At 42.0% G+C, this 22,461-nt stretch overlaps 1 protein-coding gene across 1 annotated transcript in view; it reads left to right on the plus strand.

The window, feature by feature from the left end:
- Positions 1-22,461, plus strand: part of DCX (doublecortin) — a 149,985-nt gene that overhangs the window by 62,891 nt on the left and 64,633 nt on the right. Inside the window, exon 4 of the mRNA XM_081564034.1 lies at positions 22,087-22,189. Coding sequence (XP_081420160.1) covers positions 22,087-22,189 — 103 coding nt within the window. The remainder of the gene's footprint in view (positions 1-22,086; positions 22,190-22,461) is intronic.

Here is a 22,461-nt window from a genome sequence, read left to right on the forward strand (position 1 = left end):
CTTCATGGTTATAATCCTCATACTTTTTATATTGTTTCAAATTCCTTCTTTATACTCCTTTCTAGCCCTATGAGCCTGACATTTGAGAAATGGCCAGATCAGACATTATATCAACTGTAGGGTATCAATTTATCCTCAGCTTTTTTTCCTTCAAATATGAAGTGCACACTTAAATACATTTCAAACAACATTGGCAGGACATCTTTCTGTCTCTGCTTAAGCCAGCTGACACAGAAGTCTTCTGAAATGTATTGTCCCAGAGTACATCTTCTCTTTCTCTTACAGCTTTCTTTGACAGCTATGGCAAGAGGACCTCTTGCTGATATTTTATTGAGTCTTTTCCTTCCTGAAGTTGGCAACTTTCTCACACAGATTCAAGAGGCAGCAGGTCTAGTGTAATTACCAGTCCAAACCCTATTTGGTGTCCCAGAATGGAATGAGTAAGGCAGTGTTGTACTGGAACCATGGATGAAGCTGGACCTCAGAGCCTGTGAAGGATGCCAGGACTAGAAGAGCCAAGAACTTTGCAAAAACCAGAGGTCTAGGCAGGCTGTGAGTCATTAACCAAAAAAGCAGTTAGGAACTAGGAAATAAGCTTCTTACTGGGGTTAAAGCAAGGCCAAGTGTCAAAAACTCTAAACAGCAATGAACAATGGTAATAACAACAATACCACCCTAGAAAATGAGATAAATTCTGCTTTCTCCCAGAAGCCTGCTAAAATTGAGCTGATTTAGGGAGTGGCCAGCCTGAGATCCATAGGTGGGAGTAAGGAAGCCATCTTTACAGGTGGGGAGTGGAGAGTGTGGTGATCACAGCAAAGGTGCTACCTTGACTGTCAAGAAATGTCCTAGAGTGTGGTTTCTCAACCCTGGTACTATTGACATTTTCGTGCAGGGATAGTTCTTTGTTGTGTGGCTTTGTTCTGTGCACTGTAGGACATTTAGCAGCATCTCTGACCTCTACCCACTAGATGTCAGTAGCATCCATCCAAGCTGTCACAACCAAAAATGTCTCCAGATAATGTCCAATGTTCCTTGGGGAGTTAGGAGGAGGTAAAATGCCCTTGGTTGAGAACCACTGCTCTAGAAGCTATGGATTATGAAAGTTTTTTGGTCTGAAGCCTTCTAGGGTCCACAGACTTCTAAATTATCTTCAGAGCAGGAAATCTAAGGTAGCAGGTATAAGAATCTGTTGGGAAGTTAATCCCAACAGATGTTCTTTCACATGCAGTGCCAGGCTCATCTCTCCCATTAGGCACTATTGCAATTCCTAAGAATACTGAGTCCTCAGAATTTTCTTGAAATCCTACTTAATCGCAAACGAAGGGTAGATTTCCTCATGGTTTTCATTCTTGGTTTACATGCAAATTGGGACAAATGTGAAAATACTTTTTGCAAATGAGTTCTAAAAACTATGTTACGTTCCTGTTTTTGTTTTACCTTGAACTTAATTTCTTCACTTCCATTTCTTTTTACTTTCATTCAACCATATCATTTACAGTGGAAGTATATAACTGATGAGGTGGAACACCCAGAATAAAGGAGAGAGGCTAGAGAACTCTGACTGGGGTCATTTGGTAAGAACTAGGTCTAAGAATCTCTGTTCTGGGAAATACTTGCAAAGAATATTGTACCCACTTCTCTGTCTTTCAACTCAGCCTCTTTTCTTACCACCTTAAAAAAAAAAGAGTAAGGAAGAAGTCTATGCTCTCTTTTTCCTCATTTTTGCTTGTGTGGTGGATTTTCATGTCTGTCAGAAGTAAGAGTCCTCTGAAGACCTGTCAGAACAGTTTTGTGGACAGGGTATAGTGGAAATGGCCTTGTACCAGGAGTCCAAACCTAGGTTCTAGTCTCTTTCCCTCTTTATAGATATTTGATCTTACAAATCACCTTATCTTGGCTCAGTTTCCTCACATGTAAAATAGAACTACCCGTTTGCCTCCATGGTAACTGTATGGTTCCAAAGATACAATGGGGTGGAAAGCAGCATGAAACATGGAAGAGCTTTTACAAATGCAAAGTGATATTAGTATTATCACTTAATTATAGTTCATACCTCTTCAGTTATCCATACCCAAGTGTCACAGTGCCCACCAGATAGATGTCATAGTCAAGGCTATAATAACAGTTCTTTTCTCTTACCTGCAGCAACAGACCTACTGTCTAGGCCTTCCTCTCCAGATCTACTCTCTACTTTCTACCCTATTCCACCCTGCTCTGTGCCCTGGGAGGCTGCCTCATATCAACAGGCTCCCTTGTCTCCAAAATTCCAGTTGTGTTTGGTCAGTGGGAAACATTGGCAAGGAGGAGAGCAGTGAGGTTAGGCTATTTATTCCCTGGTACCCTGCCAGCAAGGGTGCTGGTCATCCCTTCATCGAAGGTTACAGCTCCTATCAGGAAGCTCTCTTTGTAGAATTGTCATGTTCTCTCCTGGGTTCTGGTATCTATTACCTCTACTCTATCTTTCGGCTCTAAGGGTGGTAATGGATCCCATTATTACTAGTCCTGAGATACTTCAGCATGTCCTATGGTTTCTTTATACCCTGCCCATACTTTTGTAATTTGTTGCCTTTATTAAACTCTACTCTGTTTATCTACTCTGAGTATGTCATGTGTTTGTTTGTTTGTTTGTTTACTAATATCCTGACTGATATACCCACCAAATCTCTTTCTTTACTTCTCCCCTGACTTTTTATTGTAGTAAAATATATACTTATAAAGGATGGAACATTATAGAAGGAAATGCAGTAGGTTTCTGGTTGTTAGTATTCTGTGCAGCCGTGTGGAGAGTTAGCTCCTAAGTCACCACCTCTGAGCATCTATAATCAACCTATCTGTTCCCTACCAATTGCACCATGCATTCTCTTTGTATTATCCACAACCAACTACAGAGGAACATTTAGAGGCCACAACTCTCGTGCCTACACTCTCCCACAAAGTCTGTATCCTTGCTAAATTCCAGCATCCTGGGAGGCAACTGTCTGATGCTTACTCCAGCCTATGGTTTGCTGTAAATCAGCTTGCACCCCTTTGCTTCCCTTGGACTAAGTTTGCAGAGAATGAGCTTATATCCTTTTGCTTCCCTTGGACTGGAGTCTCAGGAAGCCTGGGAAGGGGGGTACAGTTAAGCCTCTGGGATTCCATGACAGCTGCCAGCATTCTGGCCCTGATGTCTCTGCTTATTAACTGTGTCCAACCTGGAATGTTTTGTAGACTGTCAGAGCTAGAAGATACCTCAGAAATCAACTAGTCCAGAGGTTCTAAACTTAAGGTCTGTAGATGGGCCACAGGGAAATCCTTAAACTCCCTACATTATATGCAAAATTAGCTATTTCTGTACACACATGCATTTTTCTGGGAGGAAAATTCATAGCATTCATCAAATTCTCAAAAAAGCGTGTAACAGAAAAGAAACATAGACCACAAATGGCTCTAGAACAGCATCCTCACCTTATAGGAGAAGAAACTGAGGCCCAGAGAGATAGCAACTTATTGAAGATTTCAAGTTAAGTCTAAGCTTTAACTTTAGAACCAAGGTGGAGATTACGTATGGCTCAGGAAACTCAAACAGGGACTCTGTATCAACCTAGAGGGGTGGGATTGGGAGGGAGATGGGAGGGAATTTCAAAAGGGAGGGGATATATGTATACCTATGGCTGATTCATGTTGCAGTTTGACAGAAAACAGCAAAATTCTATAAAACAATTATCCTTCAATAAAAAATAAATTAATTAAAAAAAAACAAACCCTTCCTTCCTCTACTTAATTCCATAGCCATACTCCCACTCTACTTTGTGCCCAGTAGACACCAGATAACTGTTAACATGCAATTGATAATTGCAGTGAGCCCTATAAGTACACTTGCTTCTCTTAATTGACCCTACTGAACAGAATCTGGTGCTGTGTGGGGCTCAGGGCCAACCTTAGAGCTTAGTGGTGCCAAGGAATCAGGCAGGGTTTTTCCATCCCAGTTCCCTCTGATGAATGGAGTTCTGTCTCGTCCCTGTTTCTTGGAGCCAACTTGTCCCCGGGGCCCTGTGGAGGGGCAGGTGTCAGTCCTGGGCATGGACTCAGAAGCCCAACTCCAGAGCCTCTGCAGCTGTTCTCATCCCTGTGAGGCCCCAAGTGGGAGCTGACACAGAGACGCTCGGAAAATGGCAAAGAAAAGCTAAGGGAAAAAACACCCTTGAGCACTGAGGGGTTGCCAGGCTTCCAGGGGATCTGGCACAGCCTTGCTCAGGTTATTAAATCACACTAGGGCCTGGTAAAACAGAGGATAAAGTCTTATTCCTTCCCATGTCCCCTTTTATGGCTCTCTTTCCCAGGTCACATGTCTTTTTCATACTATCCAGGATCCCCTACTGTATTTCCTTACTTCTGTCTCCCCATGTAGAAAATGAGTACCTTTGCCATCTAGTTTAGGTACCCAGTGTAGCAGAATAAAAACAATCTGGAGTTCTAGTATCAGCTCTGTAACTAACTAGCAATGTGATCTTGTACAAGTTGCTTAACCCTGATGGGCTTTCATGTTTCATTAATAAAACATGAGGCTGATGAACCAAATGAAGTAATGGAGGTGATATCACTTGACAAATGCAATACAACCAAAAGATATGTGGGGTCATTATGACTTCTCACCACTCAAAGGAAAATAATTTTAAAAGTTGAAAAGAATAACCTTGAGGGCCAATAGCCCAGCTGAGATCTGGCTGCCTAGATTTCGGTCTAACTGGGTTTTCTGGAGGGAAATTCTAGAATGAAGTGGGATGAAAAGTCATCATTGGCTTTGAATCCAAGAAGACCAATGGAAGGAATCAGTTGACAGAAATGTGATTTATTCCTGGAGTTTCACATGGTACTTTACTTCCTAGACACCTGTGAGAAGAACTCTAAGGACTAGTCACTCTTCACCAGGAAAAGAAGAGAGATACAATCCTGGTGCTGGAGGATAAGAGGGAGTCAGCCTTAATATGACGTGCCATAGGAGTAGTTAAACTAGCTTGCAGAGAATTTCCAGAGGGTGGCACAAGATAGTGGGAAGAGACTATCAATCCCTCCCTGCACAATCAGCCAGTCCACACTGTTTCCTAAGGTGTGCTGTGCTTTGCTCAGTCATGTCCCACTCTTTGCGACCCCATGGACTGTAGCCCACCAGGCTCCTCTGTCCATGGGATATCCCAGGCAAGAATACTGGAGTGGGTTGCCATGCCCTCCTCCAGGGGAGCTTCCTGATCCAGGGATTGAACTCGAGCTTCCTATGTCTCCTGCATTGGCAGGTGGATTCTTTACCACTGAGCCACCAGGGAAGCCCTAAAATACCACAAGGCAAATCATGGTCAGTGCCTTCAAGAACTTTTCAAGTATCTTTCAGGGAACTCTCCTCAATACTCCGTAATGACCTATATGGGAGAAGAATCTAAAAAAAAAAACAAAAAGAGTGGATACATGTATATGTATAACTGACTCATTTTGCTATCCAGCTGAAACTAATACAACATTGTAAATCAACTATACTTCAATAATTTTTTTAAAAAATGAAAAAATATGCATGAATAAAACTTCTTAAAAAAAAAAAGAAATGCATGCTTTGATGGTTGAAAGGGAGAGAAAGGATAAAACCCATAGGATAACTAATGTGCTTAAAGAAATGGTCTTTAGTCGGGGAGGGCATTGACATTGTGTTTCTTAATGTATATAATTAGGACACAAATAGATCTAGAATTTAGTAAACAAGTCAATCTTTTATCTCTTATGACTTTCTCTAATAAGTGGTGCTAATGGTCACTAGTAGTCTAGAATCACCTTATTATACTCTAATATCCTTAATTATGACACTAAGTTTTAATTCTCATGGTTCTTAGACTCTTCCTACTCTTGTTATTACAAGATATTACAATAATTTGTTTTTAAATATTTGACTTTTTAAACTTAGTGGAGATACGACAGTGAACAAGAACAGATGAGGTTCTACTCACTTGGATCTTATATTGTGATGCTGGTGGTGGTGGTTCTCTTAGACTGGAAGATAAGGAATACTTCACAATTGAATAGGTGAAATTTGACTTCTGCTTCTGCAATATGGCAGACTAAGTATTCCAAAAATCTTCCTGCTACAACTAAATCCTGGATAAATTATAGAAAATTTTTTCTTTATATTTCTCTCTTTTTTGACAGCTTTATTGATATATAATCCACATAATATACAACTCATCATTTAAAGTAAATTCAATAGTTTTGGTATACTATATGATTAATGTTTTTAATTCTGGTAAAATGTATATTATAAAAATTTATCATGTAACCACTTCATATATATAGTTTAGTGGCATTAGTTATATTCACAGTGTTGTTCAATCATCACTACTACCTAGTTCAAGAATTTTTTTCATCATCCAAATAGAAACTCTGTTACCTTTAAGCAATAACTCCCAATCCCCTTTCTCCTAGCCTGTAGTAACCTCCAATCTATTTTGTGTCTCAATGATGTTGTCTATTCTAGATATATCACCTAAGTAGAATTAAATATAATATTTGTCCTTTTGTGTCTAGTTTATTTCATTTAGCTTAATGTTTTCAAAATCCAATCTACATGTATCAAAACTGCATTTTTTTTATGGCTGAATTGTATGAATACATCAATACAGTACAACTCTATTGTATGTATATGCCACATTTCGTTTATACATTCATCTGTTGGATATTTGTTTCTACCTTTTGGATATTGTGAATAATGCTATAATGGACATTACATATAAGTTTCTATTTGAGTTACTACTTTCATTTTTTTGGTATATATACCTAGAAGTAGAATTGCTGGGCCTTATGGTGAATATTGACATTTTAGAAATCAGTGAATTAAAATGGACTAGAATGGGCAAATTTAATTCAGATGACCATTATATCTACCACTGTGGGCAAGAATCGCATAGAAGAACTGGAGTAGCCCTCATAGTCAACAAAAGAGTCTGAAATGCAGTACTTGGGTGCAATCTCAAAAACGACAGAATGATCTCTGTTTGTTTCCAAGGCAAACCATTCAATATCACAGTAATCCAAGTCTATGCTCCAACCACTAATGCTGAAGAAGCTGAAGTTGAATGTATCTATGATGATCTACAAGACTTTCTAGAACTAACAACAAAAAAAGATGTCCTTTTCATCATAGGGGACTGGAAAGCAAAAGTAGGAAGTCAAGAGATACCTGGAGTAACAGGCATGTTTGGCCTTGGAGTACAAAATGAAGTGGGGCAAAGGCTAACAGAGTTTTTCCAAGAGGGCGCACTGGTCATACAAACACCCTTTTCCAAGAGACGACTCTACACATGGACATCACCAGATGGTCCATACCAAAATCAGATTGATTATATTATTTTCAGTCAAAGATAGAGAAGCTCTATACAGTCAGCAAAAACAAGACCAGCAGCTGGAGCTGACTGTGCTCAGATCATGAACTCCTTATTGTAAAATTCAGACTTAAACTGAAGAAAGTAGGGCAAACCACTAGACCATTCAGATATGACCTAAATCAAATCCATTATGATTATACAGTGGAAGTGACAAATAGATTCAAGGGATTGGATCTGATAGAGTGCCTGAAGAACAATGTGCGAAGGTTTGTAACATTGTACAGGAGGCAGTCAAGACCATACCCAAGGAAAAAAAATGCAACAAGGCAAAATGATTGTCTGAGGAAGCCTTACAAATAGCTGAGAAAAGAAGAGAAGCTTAAAGGCAAAGGAAAAAAAGAAAGCTATACCTATCTGAGTGCAGAGTTCAAAGAATAGCAAGGAGAGATAAAAAAGCCTTCCTAAGTGACCAATGCAAAGAAATAGAGTAAAACAATAGAATGGGAAAGACTAGAGATCTCTTCAAGAAAATTAGAGATACCAAGGGAACATTTCATGCAAAAATGGGCACAATAAAGGACAGAAACAGTATGGATCTAACAAAAGCAGAAAATATTAAGAAGAGGTGGCAAGAATACGCAGAAGAACTGTACAGAAAAGATCTTAATGACCCAGATAACCATGATGGTGTGATCACTCACCTAGAGCCAGACATCCTGGAGTGCAAAGTCAAATGGGCCTTAGGAAGAATCACTACGAACAAAGAAAGCTAGTGGAAGTGAAGGAATTCCACCTGAGCTATTTCAAATCCTAAAAGATGATGTTGTGAAAGTGCTGCACTCAATATGCCAGCAAATTTGGAAAACTCAGCAGTGACCACAGGACTGGAGAAGGTCAGTTTTCATTTCAATCCCAAAGAAAGGCAATGCCAAAGAATGCTCAAACTACAGCACAATTGCACTCATCTCACACACTAGCCAAGTAAGACTTAAAATTCACCACGCCAGGTTTCAACAGTACATGAACCAAGAACTTCCTGATATTCAAGCTGGATTTAGAAAATGCAGAGGAACCAGAGATCAAATTGGCAACATCTGTTGGATCATAGAAAAAGCAAGAGAATTCCAGAAAAACATCTACTTCTGCTTCACTGACTATGCCAAAACCTTTGACTCTGTGGATCACAACAAACTGTGGAAAATTCTTCAAGAGATGGGAATACCAGACAACCTTACCTGCCTCCTGAGAAATCTGTATGCAGGTCAAGAAGCAACAGTTAGAACTGGAAATGGAACAATGGAGCCATTCCAAATTGGGAAAGGAGTATGTCAAGGCTGTATATTGTCACCCTGCTTGTTTAACTTACATGCAGAGTACATCATGCGAAATGCCAGGCTGGACGAAGCACAAGCTGGAATCAAGATTTCTGGGAGAAATATCAATAACCTCAGATATGCAGATGAAACCATCCTTATGGCAGAAAGCAAAGAGGAACTAAAGAGCTTCTTTTTTTAATTTATTTTTTACTTTACAATATTGTATTGGTTTTGCCATACATTGACATGAATCCACCATGGGTGTATATGTGTTCCCCATCCAGAACCCCCCTTCTACCTCCCTCCCTATCATGAAGGTGAAAGAGGAGAATGAAAAAGCTGGATTAAAACTCAACATTCAAAAAACTAAGATCATGGCATTTGGTCCCATCAGTTCAGTTCAGTCTCTCAGTCGTGTCTGACTCTTTGCAACCCCATGAATTTCAGCACACCAGGCCTCTCTGTCCATCACCAACTCCCACAGTCTACCCAAACCCATGTTCATCGAGTCAGTGATGCCATCCAACCATCTCATCCTCTGTCATCCCCTTCTCCTCCTGCCCCCATTCCTACCCAGCATTAGGGTCTTTTCCAATGAGTCAACTCTTCACATGAGGTGGCCAAAGTATTGGAGTTTCAGCTTCAACATCAGTCCTTCCAATGAACACCCAGGATTGATCTCCTTTAGGATGGATTGATTGGATCTCCTTGCAGTCCAAGGGACTCTCAAGAGTCTTCTCCAACACCACAGTTCAAAAGCATCAATTCTGCGGCGCTCAGCTTTCTTCATCGTCCAACTCTCACATCCATACATGACCACTGGAAAAACCATAGCCTTAACTAGATGGACTTTTGTTGGCAAAGTAATGTCTCTGCTTTTAAATATGCTATCTAGGTTGGCCATAACCTTCCTTCCAAGGAGTAAGCGTCTTTTAATTTCCTGGCTGCAATCACCATCAGCAGTGACTTTGGAGCCCCAAAAAATAAAGTCTGACACTGTTTCCACTGTTTCCCCATCTATTTCCCATGAAGTGATGGGACCAGATGCCATGATCTTAGTTTTCTGAACGTTGAGCTTTAAGCCAACTTTTTCACTCTCCTCTTTCACTTTCATCAAGAGGCTCTTTAGTTCTTCTTCACTTTCTGCCATAAGGGTGGTGTCATCTGAATATCTGAGGTTATTGATATTTCTGCCGGCAATCTTGATTCCAGCTTGTGTTTCTTCCAGCCCAGCATTTCTCATGATGTACTCTGCATATAAGTTAAATAAGCAGGGTGACAATATACAGCCTTGACGTACTCCTTTTCCTATTTGGAACCAGTCCGTTGTTCCATGTCCAGTTCTAACTGTTGCTTCCTGACCTGCATGGCAAATAGACAGGGAAACAATGGAAACAATGACAGAACTTTGTTTTCTTGGGCCCCAAACTCACTGCAGATGGTGACCAAAGCCATGAAATTAAAAGACACTTGCTCCTTGGAAGAAAAGCTATGGCCAACCTAGGCAGCATATTAAAAAGCAGAGACATTACTTTGCTGACAAAGGTCCATATAATCCAAGCTGTGGTTTTTCCAGTGGTCATGTATGGATGTGAGAGTTGGACTATAAAGAAGGCTGAGCACTGAAGAATTGATGCTTTTGAACTGTGGTGTTGGAGGAGACTGTTGAGAGTCCCTTGGACTGCAAGGAGATCCAACCAGTCCATCCTAAAGGAAATCAATCCTGAATGTTCATTTGAAAGACTGATGCTGAAGCTGAAGCTCCAATACTTTGGCCACCTGATGTGAAGAGCCGACTCATTGGAAAAGACCCTGATGCTGGGAAAGATCGAAGGCAGGAGGAAAAGGGGATAACAGAAGATGAGATGGTTGAATGGCATCACTGAATCGATGGAAATGAGTTTGAGCCAACTCCAGGAGATAGTGAAGGACAGGAAAGCCTGATGTGCTGCAGTCCATGGGGTCACAGAGTCAGACACAACGGAGTGACTGAACTGAACTGTGATTCATAATTCATATTGTGATTCATAATAATAAATGAATCTTTGGGTTTTGTCCCTGTTTTTTCTCAAAGAGCTCTAAAAACTCTTGGAATTTTCCAAATGATGAAAGCTATAAAGATGTTTCTATTATGTCAATGAGGTGACTTTTGGAAAGCACCTGAGGATGGGGGCTGGTTGCTAGGAGAATCAGCCATGTGATTAAGGGGTTGGAATTTTCAGTCCCACACCCAGACCTCTTGGGAGGGGAGAGGGACTGGGGATTGAAAGGATATCCAATTACCAATGATTTAATTAATCATGCCTATGTAATCAAGCCTCCATGAAAACCCAAAAGAAGGTTTGGAGAGCTTCTGGGTTGGTGAACACGTGGACAGCAAGGGAGATTGACACCTTCAGAGAAAGCATGGGCATTCCATGCCCTTTCCCCATGCCTTGCCCTAAGCATCTCTTCCATCTGGCTGTTCCTGAGTCATATCCTTTTATTATAAACTGGTGACCTAGTAAGTAAATATTTTCTTGAGCTCTGTGAGCCACTCTAGCAAATTAATCAAACACAAGGAAGGGGTCTTGGGAACCTCTGATTTATAGTCAAACAGTCAGAAGTACCCATGACCACCTGGACTTGTGATTGGCATAGAAATGGAGAAGCTGGGGGGCAGTCTTATGGGACTGAGCCCTTAACCTGTAGGATCTGTTACTATGTCTGGGTAGTAGGTAGTGTGAGAATTGTGTTGAAGTGTAGAACACCTGGCTGGTGTCTAAGAATTGTTTGTTAGTGTGGGAAACCTCCCCTGCTAACACACACACACACACACACACACTTTGGGATTGATGACTGGTGTCAGTGAAGCGGGATTTGCTAAAAGAGCCCTGGCTCACAGAAACTTGTGATTTGGAAAGAAAAAAGATAAAAGGATAGGAGAACAATGTGGAATCAAAGGTCATCTTGTCACCCACAGTATGAAGCAGCCGCAGTGCTGCAATCACTTCCTAAAGGTAAAAGTTACCAATGGAATTTAGAGATGGATCCAGCTCTTCGAATTTTGTCACTGGATGCATAAAGAAATGTAAACTAGTAAGACAGAGGCAAAATATTCACTCTTTTGGTTATTGTGATCTATAGTAGATAAACTAAAAGTAAATAAGAATAGTGTGTCAGATTTTGGTGCTACACCAAAAGCAGATTTCAGTGACTCAGAGCTGCAACTGCACCACCACCACCACCACCATGGTTAAAAATTGTACAAGGACAACAGAAAGTACCTTCCAAGACCTCTGGTTACCAAGACAGGTAGTCAGCGTGAAGAGAGGGAAAAACCAAGAAACTACTGATACTAGGAAGTGTAGTGTGAAGGAGTTGTCTCATTTAGTGGATCAGTATCATCAGCTTCCTGAAAAACCTTTACCAAAATGGATTATGAGAGTGACTAATTTAGAAACTGTGTCTTTGTCTTTGGTTTTGGTGGAAGAGCATGTTTGGGTTGACACAGGACCCATAGGTCACTATGAAACAATCACCAATGTCTATATGTGATTCAGACAGAAAGCAGGTTCTTCCCAAGAGAACAGCCAGTCTGGTGGACTGGGTAAAGTGCACTGTAAGGTCCATTTGCCCTGAAAAGAAGGACTGTCCATCTCCCCCTGTGAATGTCAAGTAGAGTATTCCAGATTAAGCAGCTGATGCTTGTATGCAAGCCATGGAGGACTGGCTTTGTGATGACTGGAATATCCATTAGCTGATTATGCCCACTATCCAGAGCTCTTTCACATGGATACCCCTTATAATCTTACCGTTGCAAAACTTAAAAAAAAAACAAAAAACAGTTCTGGAAGCCTTATGGAATTTTCTGCCTCAGTTTCTCCTCAGGGGTCTTACAGATGCTAATAAAAACATTAGGTTAGGGCTCCTCGGTGGCTCAGTGGTAAAAAATCCACCTGCCAATGCAGGGGATGTGGGTTTGATCCCTGGTCTGAGAAGATCCCATATACTGCAGAGCAACTGGGCTCATGTGCCACAACAACCATTGAGCCTGTGCTCTAGAGCCCAGGAGATACAACTCCTGAGTCCATGTGCTGCAACTACTGAAGCCCTCGTGCCCTGCAGCCCATGCTCTGCAACAAGAGAGACCACCTCAGTGAGAAGCCTGTGCACTGCAACTAGAGAGTAGCCCCTGCTCACCCCAACTAGAGAAAAGCCCACACAGCCACGAAGACCCAGCACAGCCAATAAAGAAAATTATTAGTTTTAAAAATCATTAGGTTAATTAACAAGTGATTAGAGAGGGGCTGAGGGGAGAGTCAAGGGACTCTTCCCAACAAGGTGAAAAGTTTGAAATGGTTATTGAGAAACGAGATGAATAAAGCAAATATTCATAGGAGTGAAACAAAGAGGAAACAGGACTCGTCCCAGCAAGGCGGAAATCTTTAGATGGTCATTAAGAAATGAGGCTAGACATTGATGGGGTCGAAGTGTCCTCCTGCTGGTTCTCCAGCATTGCTAAGTCGCGTCAGTCATGTCTGACTCTGTGTGACCCCATAGACGGCAGCCCACCAGGCTCCTCCGTTCCTGGGGTTTCCCAGGCAAGGGTACTGGAGTGGGGTGCCATTTCCTCCTCCAGTGCATGAAAGTGAAAAGTGAAAGTGAAGTCGCTCAGTCGTGTCCAACTCTTTGCAACCCCATGGGCTGCAGCCCACCAGGCTCCTCCATACATGGGGTTTCCCAGGCAAGAGTACTGGAGTGGGGTGCCATTGCCTTCTCCGCATTTAGAGGACCCCAAACAAGTCTGCTCTGTTTACTCCAATGGGAAGAAATTTAACCCCTGACCTATAGCCAGTTGGTCAGAAGTAAAGGTAACAACAACCTGGGCTTGTGACTTATCTCTGAAGGGTTAGGGGCAGTCTTGTAAGACTGAACCCTTAACCTGTGGAATCTGATGCTATCTCCAGATAGTGTCATAATTTAGTTGAACTGTAGGACACCATGCTGGTATCCAGGTTTTACTTATTGGAGGTATGGAGAAACAACGCACACACGTACACACACGCACACCCTCAGAAGTTGAAATTGGTTCCAGGAACCCAGTTATATGTAATTCTATGTTTAGTGTTTTGAGGAACATGCAACACACTTTTAAAAGTGTTTTTCTAAGCTTTCAGGAAAACAAACCAAAAAAAAAAAAAAGCCAGGAGAAGGAAGCGGCACCAGATGTTAAAACCAGAGCAGCAGGCACTATGTAAAAGTTTAAGCTTCCCTGAGGGCAAAACCCCCATAATTGGAGCCAGTGCTTTAGATATTATCAGAAATGCAGGACATGCAGGTGCCAACTAAAAAATGTACTTATCATCTGGCTCTGCAAGGGGAGTCATTAGCCACTTCAGTCACTGACCTTCAACCCACCCTAAACGGAGTTCATGACAGAGATCAAGATGAGGCATTCAGTGCTCCAGGAAAACTGGCAGAACAAGCCTTCAGGTAGATATTTTCATGAGCAACTCTTTATGAACCTGGCTTCTTGCATTTTTCTGTTTTTAGAAAAGCACTAAAACCATTAACTGTTCCTTGTGACTAGCAGCAACTTTCTACCAATATGTGTGCGTAGTTGCACATACCTCCTTCCCTGAAATCACCTATCTGCTAACCTCCTCCCTTACCTCTTTAAAACAATTTCTCAGAGCTGTCTGAGAGGCTGTCTCCTGGGCTATAGTCCTCAGTAAGATACTGAATAAACTTGACTCACACTCTTATGTTATTCAGGGTCTGTTTTTTTTTTTTCAGTTGACACAAGGTCCTTGAAAAGTGAGGGACCTGAAGCTGCCATCTCTGCATTAAGCCAGGATCCTTAAAAGGGAATATCCCCAAAACCTACACATAAACCGCTTGTCTTTGTCATAACTGTAGGTAGGAAACAAAATAAACAAGAGCACTACTCTTACTGCTGCTGTGACTGGTGCTACTGCAAGTACTCACTTGAGAATTTGCAGCCCAAAGCTTGCTCTGACTCAGGTCTGAAACCATTTCATACTATTCATGTCATTAGGGAAACCATAGGTGAATAAAAAGTGCCCCCACATTGTTAGTGCCGCTGGCACCCTGCAGAAATAAATTGCCATCTTTTTCAGAGTAAATCATCCCCAACCTAGACCCCTCAGGGGTCCCAAAGATTTAACTTAATCAAGTAGGAGCTCCACATTTTAAAACTATCAAACACACAAGGAAACAAATCAACATAAGGGAGAGTTAGCAGGAACAACAGACTTTGGTTCTCTAGGACAGAAGATACTAGAATGATCAGGTAAGGACCTAAAAGAACTTAATATGGATTGTTTTGATAAACAAAATATGTAATCAAAATGGGATAAGAAAAAGGAACTTATCACCTATGACCTGGAAAATCTGGGTAAAAAAATAAAATAGAATTTCTAAAAGTCAAAATTATTGTTGTTGAAATTTGAAGCTCTTTGAGTGGGTTAAAACACCTCAGATTTGGAGATATTTTCCAGAATGTTGCCCGAAGAGATAAGAAGATGGAAAATATGGTGAGACTGAGATAGGGAAGATAAGAGTAGGAAGGTCAAACTGGTACATAATTTTAAAATGACCCCAGAAGAAAGTCTTGAGGCTTAACAAGAAATGGTGATCAAATAAACTGGCAAACATGTATGTAGATAAATTTAAACAATATTAATTATTTAAAATAGTGACTAATTTGTGGGGTTAAATAAAAGATCTGAAACTGTAAGTGAGGATGGCATGTGGGCTAAAAAACGAAAGTGTTAGTTGCTCAGTTGTGTCCGACTCTTTGTGACCCGATGGACTGTCACTCCCCAGAGGAGCCACTAGGCTCCTCTGTCCATGGAATTCTCCAGGCAAGAATACTGGAGTGAGTAGCCATTCCCTTCTCCAGGGGATCTTCCCGATCCAGGAATCAAACCTGGGTCTCCTGCATTGCAGGAAGATTCTTTACCTTCTGAGCCACTGGGGAAGCCCCAAATTGAGGGTTGCTCAGGCTGAAATACGGTATATGGTACTTTATTTTTTAATATATATTTTTGTTGTTTTTGTTTTGCTCTGGCTGAGCCCCTCAGCTTGTGGGATCTTAGTTTCCCAATGAGGGATAGAACCCGGGCTTCTGGCAGTGGAGGCTCTGAGTTCTAACCACTGGGTCACCAGGGTAGTCCCCCAGTATGTGGTATTTTAGATTTGCTGGTGAAGAGGCAGTTAGGTCTGTGACTATCTGGGACGAGTACTTTCTATGTAGAGGGACCTGCAAGAGGGATGCTCTGAAGCACGAAAATTCTTGTGCTTGAGGAGGAGAAAGAAGGCCAGTGTGACTGGAGCTAGCTAGCACATGTGATGTAAGAGACTGGATAATACAGACCCAAGATAGAAAGTGAATTTTATTCTACCTCTGGTTGACAGGCTTTGGAGGATTTTTCATGGAAAAGTGATATGCCTTATTAAAATTTTTAAGTATTACTCTGTCTACAGTAAGAAAAGTGCGAGTGTACGTTTACGGGGTGGTGGGGGTGTGCTGCCAAGAGTGGACATACAGAGGCTGGTTACGAGGCTACTGCATGGTGTCTTGGACTAGGAGAGTGACAGTGGACAAGGTAAAATGTGACTTCTAGTCAAAAGTGACTCCCAGGTTTCTGGTTCGGGAAGCTAGGGGAACTGTGGTACCAGTGCATGAGATGAGGAAAGTGGAAAGGGAAGTAGGGTTTGGAGATGGAGCAATGAGAGTTCCGTCTTGGGCTTATTAAATCTGAGATGCCTATCAGATAAACAAGTGGAGCTATCAAGCAGGCAGTTGAATATAGGAGTCTAGAGATAAGAAACACCATCTTAGATCACCACGCCAACCCTGTGCCAGCCTGTGACTGGAGCCCATCCAAGGCAGGCAGGCAGGAAATGTTCCAGAATGAGAGTTAGCAGCAACTTTTAGAAAAAGCCTCATCCGTAATGTTTACTGAATCTTTCATTAACTCATATTGGAAAGCTTGCCAACCACACTATGGGCAGGGCACACTGTTGGCAAGACCAGGAAATCAGTGTGGTTTGACTTCCTTGCCACAAGGTTCCCTGTTTTTCACCACTGGGGCCACTCCTCTCCCCATAGACACTCTCTCTTCACCCTGAATTCCACCAGTCAACAACTGGATGTTTTGTCTGTGCAGAAGGCTGGCAGATGGGTCTGGGCAATTGTGCCATAGAGAGTTAGAATCTCTTTGTTTCTAGAGGACAAGATTTAGTTCTTTTTCCAGGGCTAAAAGGAAAGAGAAAAAGGCAGGTTCCTGCTTCCTTGCATTTATTTCTGCAGTTATCTGGAATACCTTTCACTTCTCTCTCATCAATCTCTATGCCAACCATCCTTCAAGAGTCAGACTTCGTGTCATCTTCTCTAGCAGCCTTCCCCAGTTCTCCTGGTTAGAATTCTTCTCTTTGTCACCCATACTCCACTTGCTATGAGTGCCTCTATAATAGTGCTAACAACAGTCTGCCTTGTAGTCCAATTATTTGTGAAGTTCTGACTTCCATATTATGCTGTCAACTCAGAACACGGGGGCCTTTTATTGTACATTTCTGTGTCTCTCACATAGTTCCTTTGCCACAGTAAGTACTTTATGAATGAATATCAGCGGAATTTAACTTTCAATGAAAATATTTTGCATGTTGAAAGTGAGTCTCATAGACAAGCAAGACCTTAATTCCTGAGCTAACATTTCTTTCTGAACAGTTAGATAGTGAGATGTAGAATCTACCAGCAGCAGACACTTATGAGAACTAATAATAATTGCCAGCATCTGTAATATGTGGATGGAAAATCTAATCAAGCTTAAATCAAATCACAGAGTGAATTTGCTATTTGCAGCTAATGGACTCAAACCGCCCACACACAGTGATCTGTTGTCTCCATTTCCCCATTTATACTTTGACATTGAAGCCACTGGATGGCCCATATAGTCTATTGTTCCTGCTAATGCACAACCAAGCTAGCCTCCCTTCCCCCAACTCATGCTGGTTTTTTTTTTTTTTTTAAGGAAGAACAGGGAATAAATGGTTTAATGTTAATAGGAGTTGATTGATTTTATTGATTTTGTGCTGGCAGTTGATAAATTACACAGACAGGTTTCATGCTTTTGTGTTCCCTTCTCTGACTTAAATACCCAAGTGTGTTTCAAACAAAAGCTGATGTCAGCAAGACCCTTGATCTCTGAGGATGCTGTAAGTGGTATCATAATGATTATTATTTTTACCACTTTCATTGCCCCTTCACGACAGAAATTTTATCACAAAAAACTGGCTTGCAAAATTATATATTTGCAGCATAACCTAAAGTGTATTTGTATTATGTTAACCAAACAGAATTTTTTTTTTTTTTTTTGGCTGTGCTGGGTCTTCACTGCTGCTCAGGCTTTTCTTTAGCTGCAGCGAGCAGGGGCTACTCTCTAGTTTCGGTGCTCAGGCTTCTCATTGTGGTGGCTTCTGTTGTTGCGGAGCACAGGCTCTAGAGCACGCAGACTTCAGTAGTTGCTGCTCACAGGCTCTAGAGCACAGGCTCAGTAATTGTAGCACATGGGTTTAGTTTCTCTGAGGCATGTGGGATCTTCCCAGACCAGGGATCAAAACCATGTCCCTTGCGTTGCAGGCAAATTCTTTACCACTGAGCCACCAGGGAAGCCCCTGAATGAAATTTTAAAAAGCAGATATGAGTGTGAGTTTCATTTGGAAATTATTTCTTACACTCCATTCCTCTCCTTTTTTTCCTTCTTCCTCTTTGTTCTTTTCCTCCTCCTGTCCTTCTCCACTGCATACTCAGTTACCAGTTATGGTAATGATTAGGAGTTTTCTTATCCATAGATTAAAAATGTGATCCAAGAAGATGTTTTCTTTCTTCAATCCACTAAAACATTCTAATGTATATCGGGCACTGATGAGGACAAAAGGTGACTCCTGCCTGTATACAAACCTTTGAAACCAGGGCTTAGGAGCGCATGTCCTCTCAGGCAATTGAATTGTTTTGTCCTAAATTGAATCAGGATACCTGAGTGCTAGTTTCAACTCTGCCATGATCCATCTGGGTATCCTTAAGCCACTTTGACATTCTGTGTTTTGGGTTCCTCATATTTAAGAGGGAGGGCTTTCTATTTTCCCAACTCTGTAACAAAGCAGGGCAAGCTTGTTGTGTCTCAGTCTCCAAGGCATTTGGGAAAGCTGGGTATCCACATGCACCATGTGAATTGGTCTACATTCGGGAGCTAGTAAAATGTGGGGTGGGATCACACAAGAAACCTGATGCTGAACAGCTGGATTGCAAAATGAGTGTGATTGAAGCCAGCCACACCATTGTGAGTTTGTCAGAAGCATAGGGGCTTTGCCTTTCTTAGAAGCTCCCCAGAGAAGAGGTTATCCAAAGGCTTTTCCCAAAGCCTGGGTGGAGGCAGAGAGGCTTGGAGTTGGAGAGGGGTGGGGCATTTTAACAGCAACCCCCAGAGCAATCTATGAAGGCTTTGTTGTCCTACAACAGGATAGCATGGCATGTCACCACAATGGCTGCTTTTGAGCTTTTGGGTTTTCTTCTGGGGAAGTGATTTCCACAAGTACCTCCAAGATGAATGGTCTGGCAACTTTGGGGGAAGGGTTGCCGTTTGAAGTATTTACTAAATTCTTTTTATTACCAGTAGTTGGTTGAGGTTTTCCATTTCTTTTTTGCTAATTTCTTTATTTGTGTTTTCCTTTAAAAATGATTCATTTCATCTGTCTTCAAAGTAATTGGCATAATGATGCAAAGAATAACTTCTTAATTCACAGTCATTTCTCCTTTCTTATTCCTAAATTTATGTGTTTTTGTTAGCTGTCAAAACCTTTGAATGTTAGGTCGCATTGTCTGTCACTATTGATTTCTTGTTTCTACTTTTCTGCCTTTCTGTACCCTTGCAAAGCCTCCTTCTTCTTTTCTGTACATTCAATTGAGGCAAAAACAGCCCTGGCTAAATTCTTACTATATGATTAAGTGCTCTGCCAGGAACCATGGGAAGATACAGAGGGAGGAATTAAATTTGGTCTTTACAGTCAGGGGACCTGTGATTTAATAGGAAGGAATAGGTGAGTACTCATGAAAATACAGGCAGGTTTTGAAACAGAGTGCTAAATGCTAGAGACCATGAGTGGCGGGGTACCCAAGGGAGAGGCTTCCTTCACTCATGACCGCAACTAAATGAAGCCATTCGGGGGCAGCCCCAGATACAGAATGTGACAGCGATCTTCAAGGTCAAGAGGCGGCAGGGGCATAAATAATTCAGAGACATACAATGTGCCAAAGTTAGGGGCTCCAAATTTTTTTGGTCCAAGATGTCAGTGGGAGTCTGCAAAAGGGTTCAAAGCCGTGTATGTAGCCTCTAGCATTGTCTCCACTACCAGGGCAATATGTGTGTGTGTTCTCTCAGTCATGTCTGACTCTGTGACTCTATGGACTGTACCTTGCCAGGCTCCTCTGTCCATGGGATTTTCCAGGCAAGAATACTGGAGTGGGGTGCCATTCCCTTCTCCAGGGGATCTTCCCCACCCAGGGATCGAACCCATGTCTCTTGCGCCTTCTGCATTGGCAGGCAGATTCTTTACCACTGAGCCACCTCGGAAACCCACCAGGGAAATATGCAGGCTGCTTATTGAACTAACACGCCAGCTAGTGACTGGGTCACTTGGATGTGGTACTGAATAGCTCTTATGGCTCCTGCAAACACTCCTAGCACTCCTGACACAATACTGAAATGCTCTATTTCCGTGTATCTCTTCCATCAGATTATGAGCCCCATGAAGTCTGTGGCCTAAGCCGTACTCGTTCTTGTCTCCCCAATGCCTGAACCATGTGTAAGTGCTTTTGTCACTGAGTGGCTAAAAGCACAGGCTTTAGGGTCACATCAGTCTGTACTAACGTGACTTCATCACATTCCACCTGACTCATTTACTTATTGTCTCTGGACCTCAGTTTTCTCATCTGTAACATAGTGATGACAATAACACTGACCTCTTGGATTTGTTGTGAGAGTCAAATGGGATGACAGATTTGGAAGTACTTAGCAGAGTGCCTGTTCACAGTAAGCATTCAATTAGTGGTAGCTCTGTTTGTCATTACATGATTGTGGAATGAATGGGTGAGGATGAGTGGGTTGAAGAAGGATGGTGGCCTATTTGATGAGGTCAGGACCCAGGGTGGGAAGAGGCTTAATAGGAGCAAACTTGGCAGTGCTCCAAGTCGCCCTCCCTTCTCTTGGCATCCTTTGGGTGATTGGGAGGCTGAGACAATGGGGATAATCTTTAAGCATCTCTTTCTTTGTGTAAGACTTGCAGTCATCTTGGCTGGGGGAACAGGGATTGAATAGACCCTGGGTGGGGAATGATGTTATTAATATAAGCATTTTTCAAATGTAACATATTGCTCTCTGCACCCAGCAAGCTGTTGTTAGTTTGTGAGCACTGTGCCTTTGCAAAACCATTGAAGGCAGCTTGAATGGGTAGCTTAAAACAATTAGAAGCTTTGAACACTTTCAAGCTAAGGATTGGGATAAGAATGTTTTGACTCTATGGTTTCTCCTGGGGTTTCCCTGGTGTGCTGGACTAATTATCAAATGTAATTAGGAAAGCTGAGAGGTGGGGAGACTGCAGGGAGCAGCATACTTTCCCAGGGACCCTCACTTGTTTGTGCAGAAAGGAGTTGGGGGACTGTCTCTCTACTGTGGAGAAGCAGCAACTCATAGGACACAAGAGGGTGGGAAGGATCCCGGGAACTTGAATTTACAAGCAGAGCCTCATGCCTACGGGGGCCCGTTGCTCTTGATTAAATGTTAAGTGGTCAGGACAGGTTTCCCCTCCCTTTTCTTCAGGAAAGGATGGTATTCTGGGCCACTACTAGGTTTTTGGTACACTTTTAGGAAAAGGTCCAGTTTTGGGTGGGTCCAGAGTGGTTAAAACCTGGTCTCCTTCCTTCAAAACTCATGAAGCTGGAGAGAGGGACTTCCACATGTTGGTCAGCCATGGAGTTGGTCCACCTCAAGCTGTGGAAGATCTTTCTCATCTTCCTTGACCCTTGACCCCAAAGTTGAGTTAGCAACACTCCATCTATGAAGCTCTGAGGAAAGGCAACATTTACAGGGCTATCTACTTGCTGATTTTTCTTCAGAGGGAAACATTCCATTTGACATGGTCTTGAAGTTACTCTTGATAAGATGGAAATAAAATACCACACATGCAACATGAAAAGAAAGTGGCACTCTGTGTATCTTTTACTCACCAGGGGCTGTGGTACAGACTATGAGCTTGGTATTTTGAGAAAAAGGAGATCCCTGGGGACTTAAGATGATGTATGAAGTTCATTGTCACAAGACCATCAAATATCAAATCAGTGTCTCTGCTTTCTCTGACAGGTGACCTGTCTCCATGATTTCTTTGGCGATGATGATGTGTTTATTGCCTGCGGTCCTGAAAAATTTCGCTATGCTCAGGATGACTTTTCTCTGGATGAAAATGGTAAGGATAACCACTGAATTTTATGTTTCATTGTTCTTGCTTCTTCTATCCCTTAGGATTCTCATGGGTTCATATGGCCTGGAGAACATCCATGAGTGGTCCCCTCTGTCCCATATATTTGGATACAGGAGCCACTCATGAAAGTTGACTGCCTATCTCAGATGCTCAGCCTCCAAACTCAATAAAACTCACTACCTGCCACCATAGTGACCATATTTCTTGAAGCATATATTATGTCACCTGGGCTGACAGGCTCAATCAGACCATGGGAA

Source organism: Giraffa tippelskirchi, chromosome X, assembly GCF_054371585.1.
Source record: "Giraffa tippelskirchi isolate mGirTip1 chromosome X, T2T-mGirTip1v1.2.pri, whole genome shotgun sequence".
Taxonomy (NCBI): domain Eukaryota; kingdom Metazoa; phylum Chordata; class Mammalia; order Artiodactyla; family Giraffidae; genus Giraffa; species Giraffa tippelskirchi.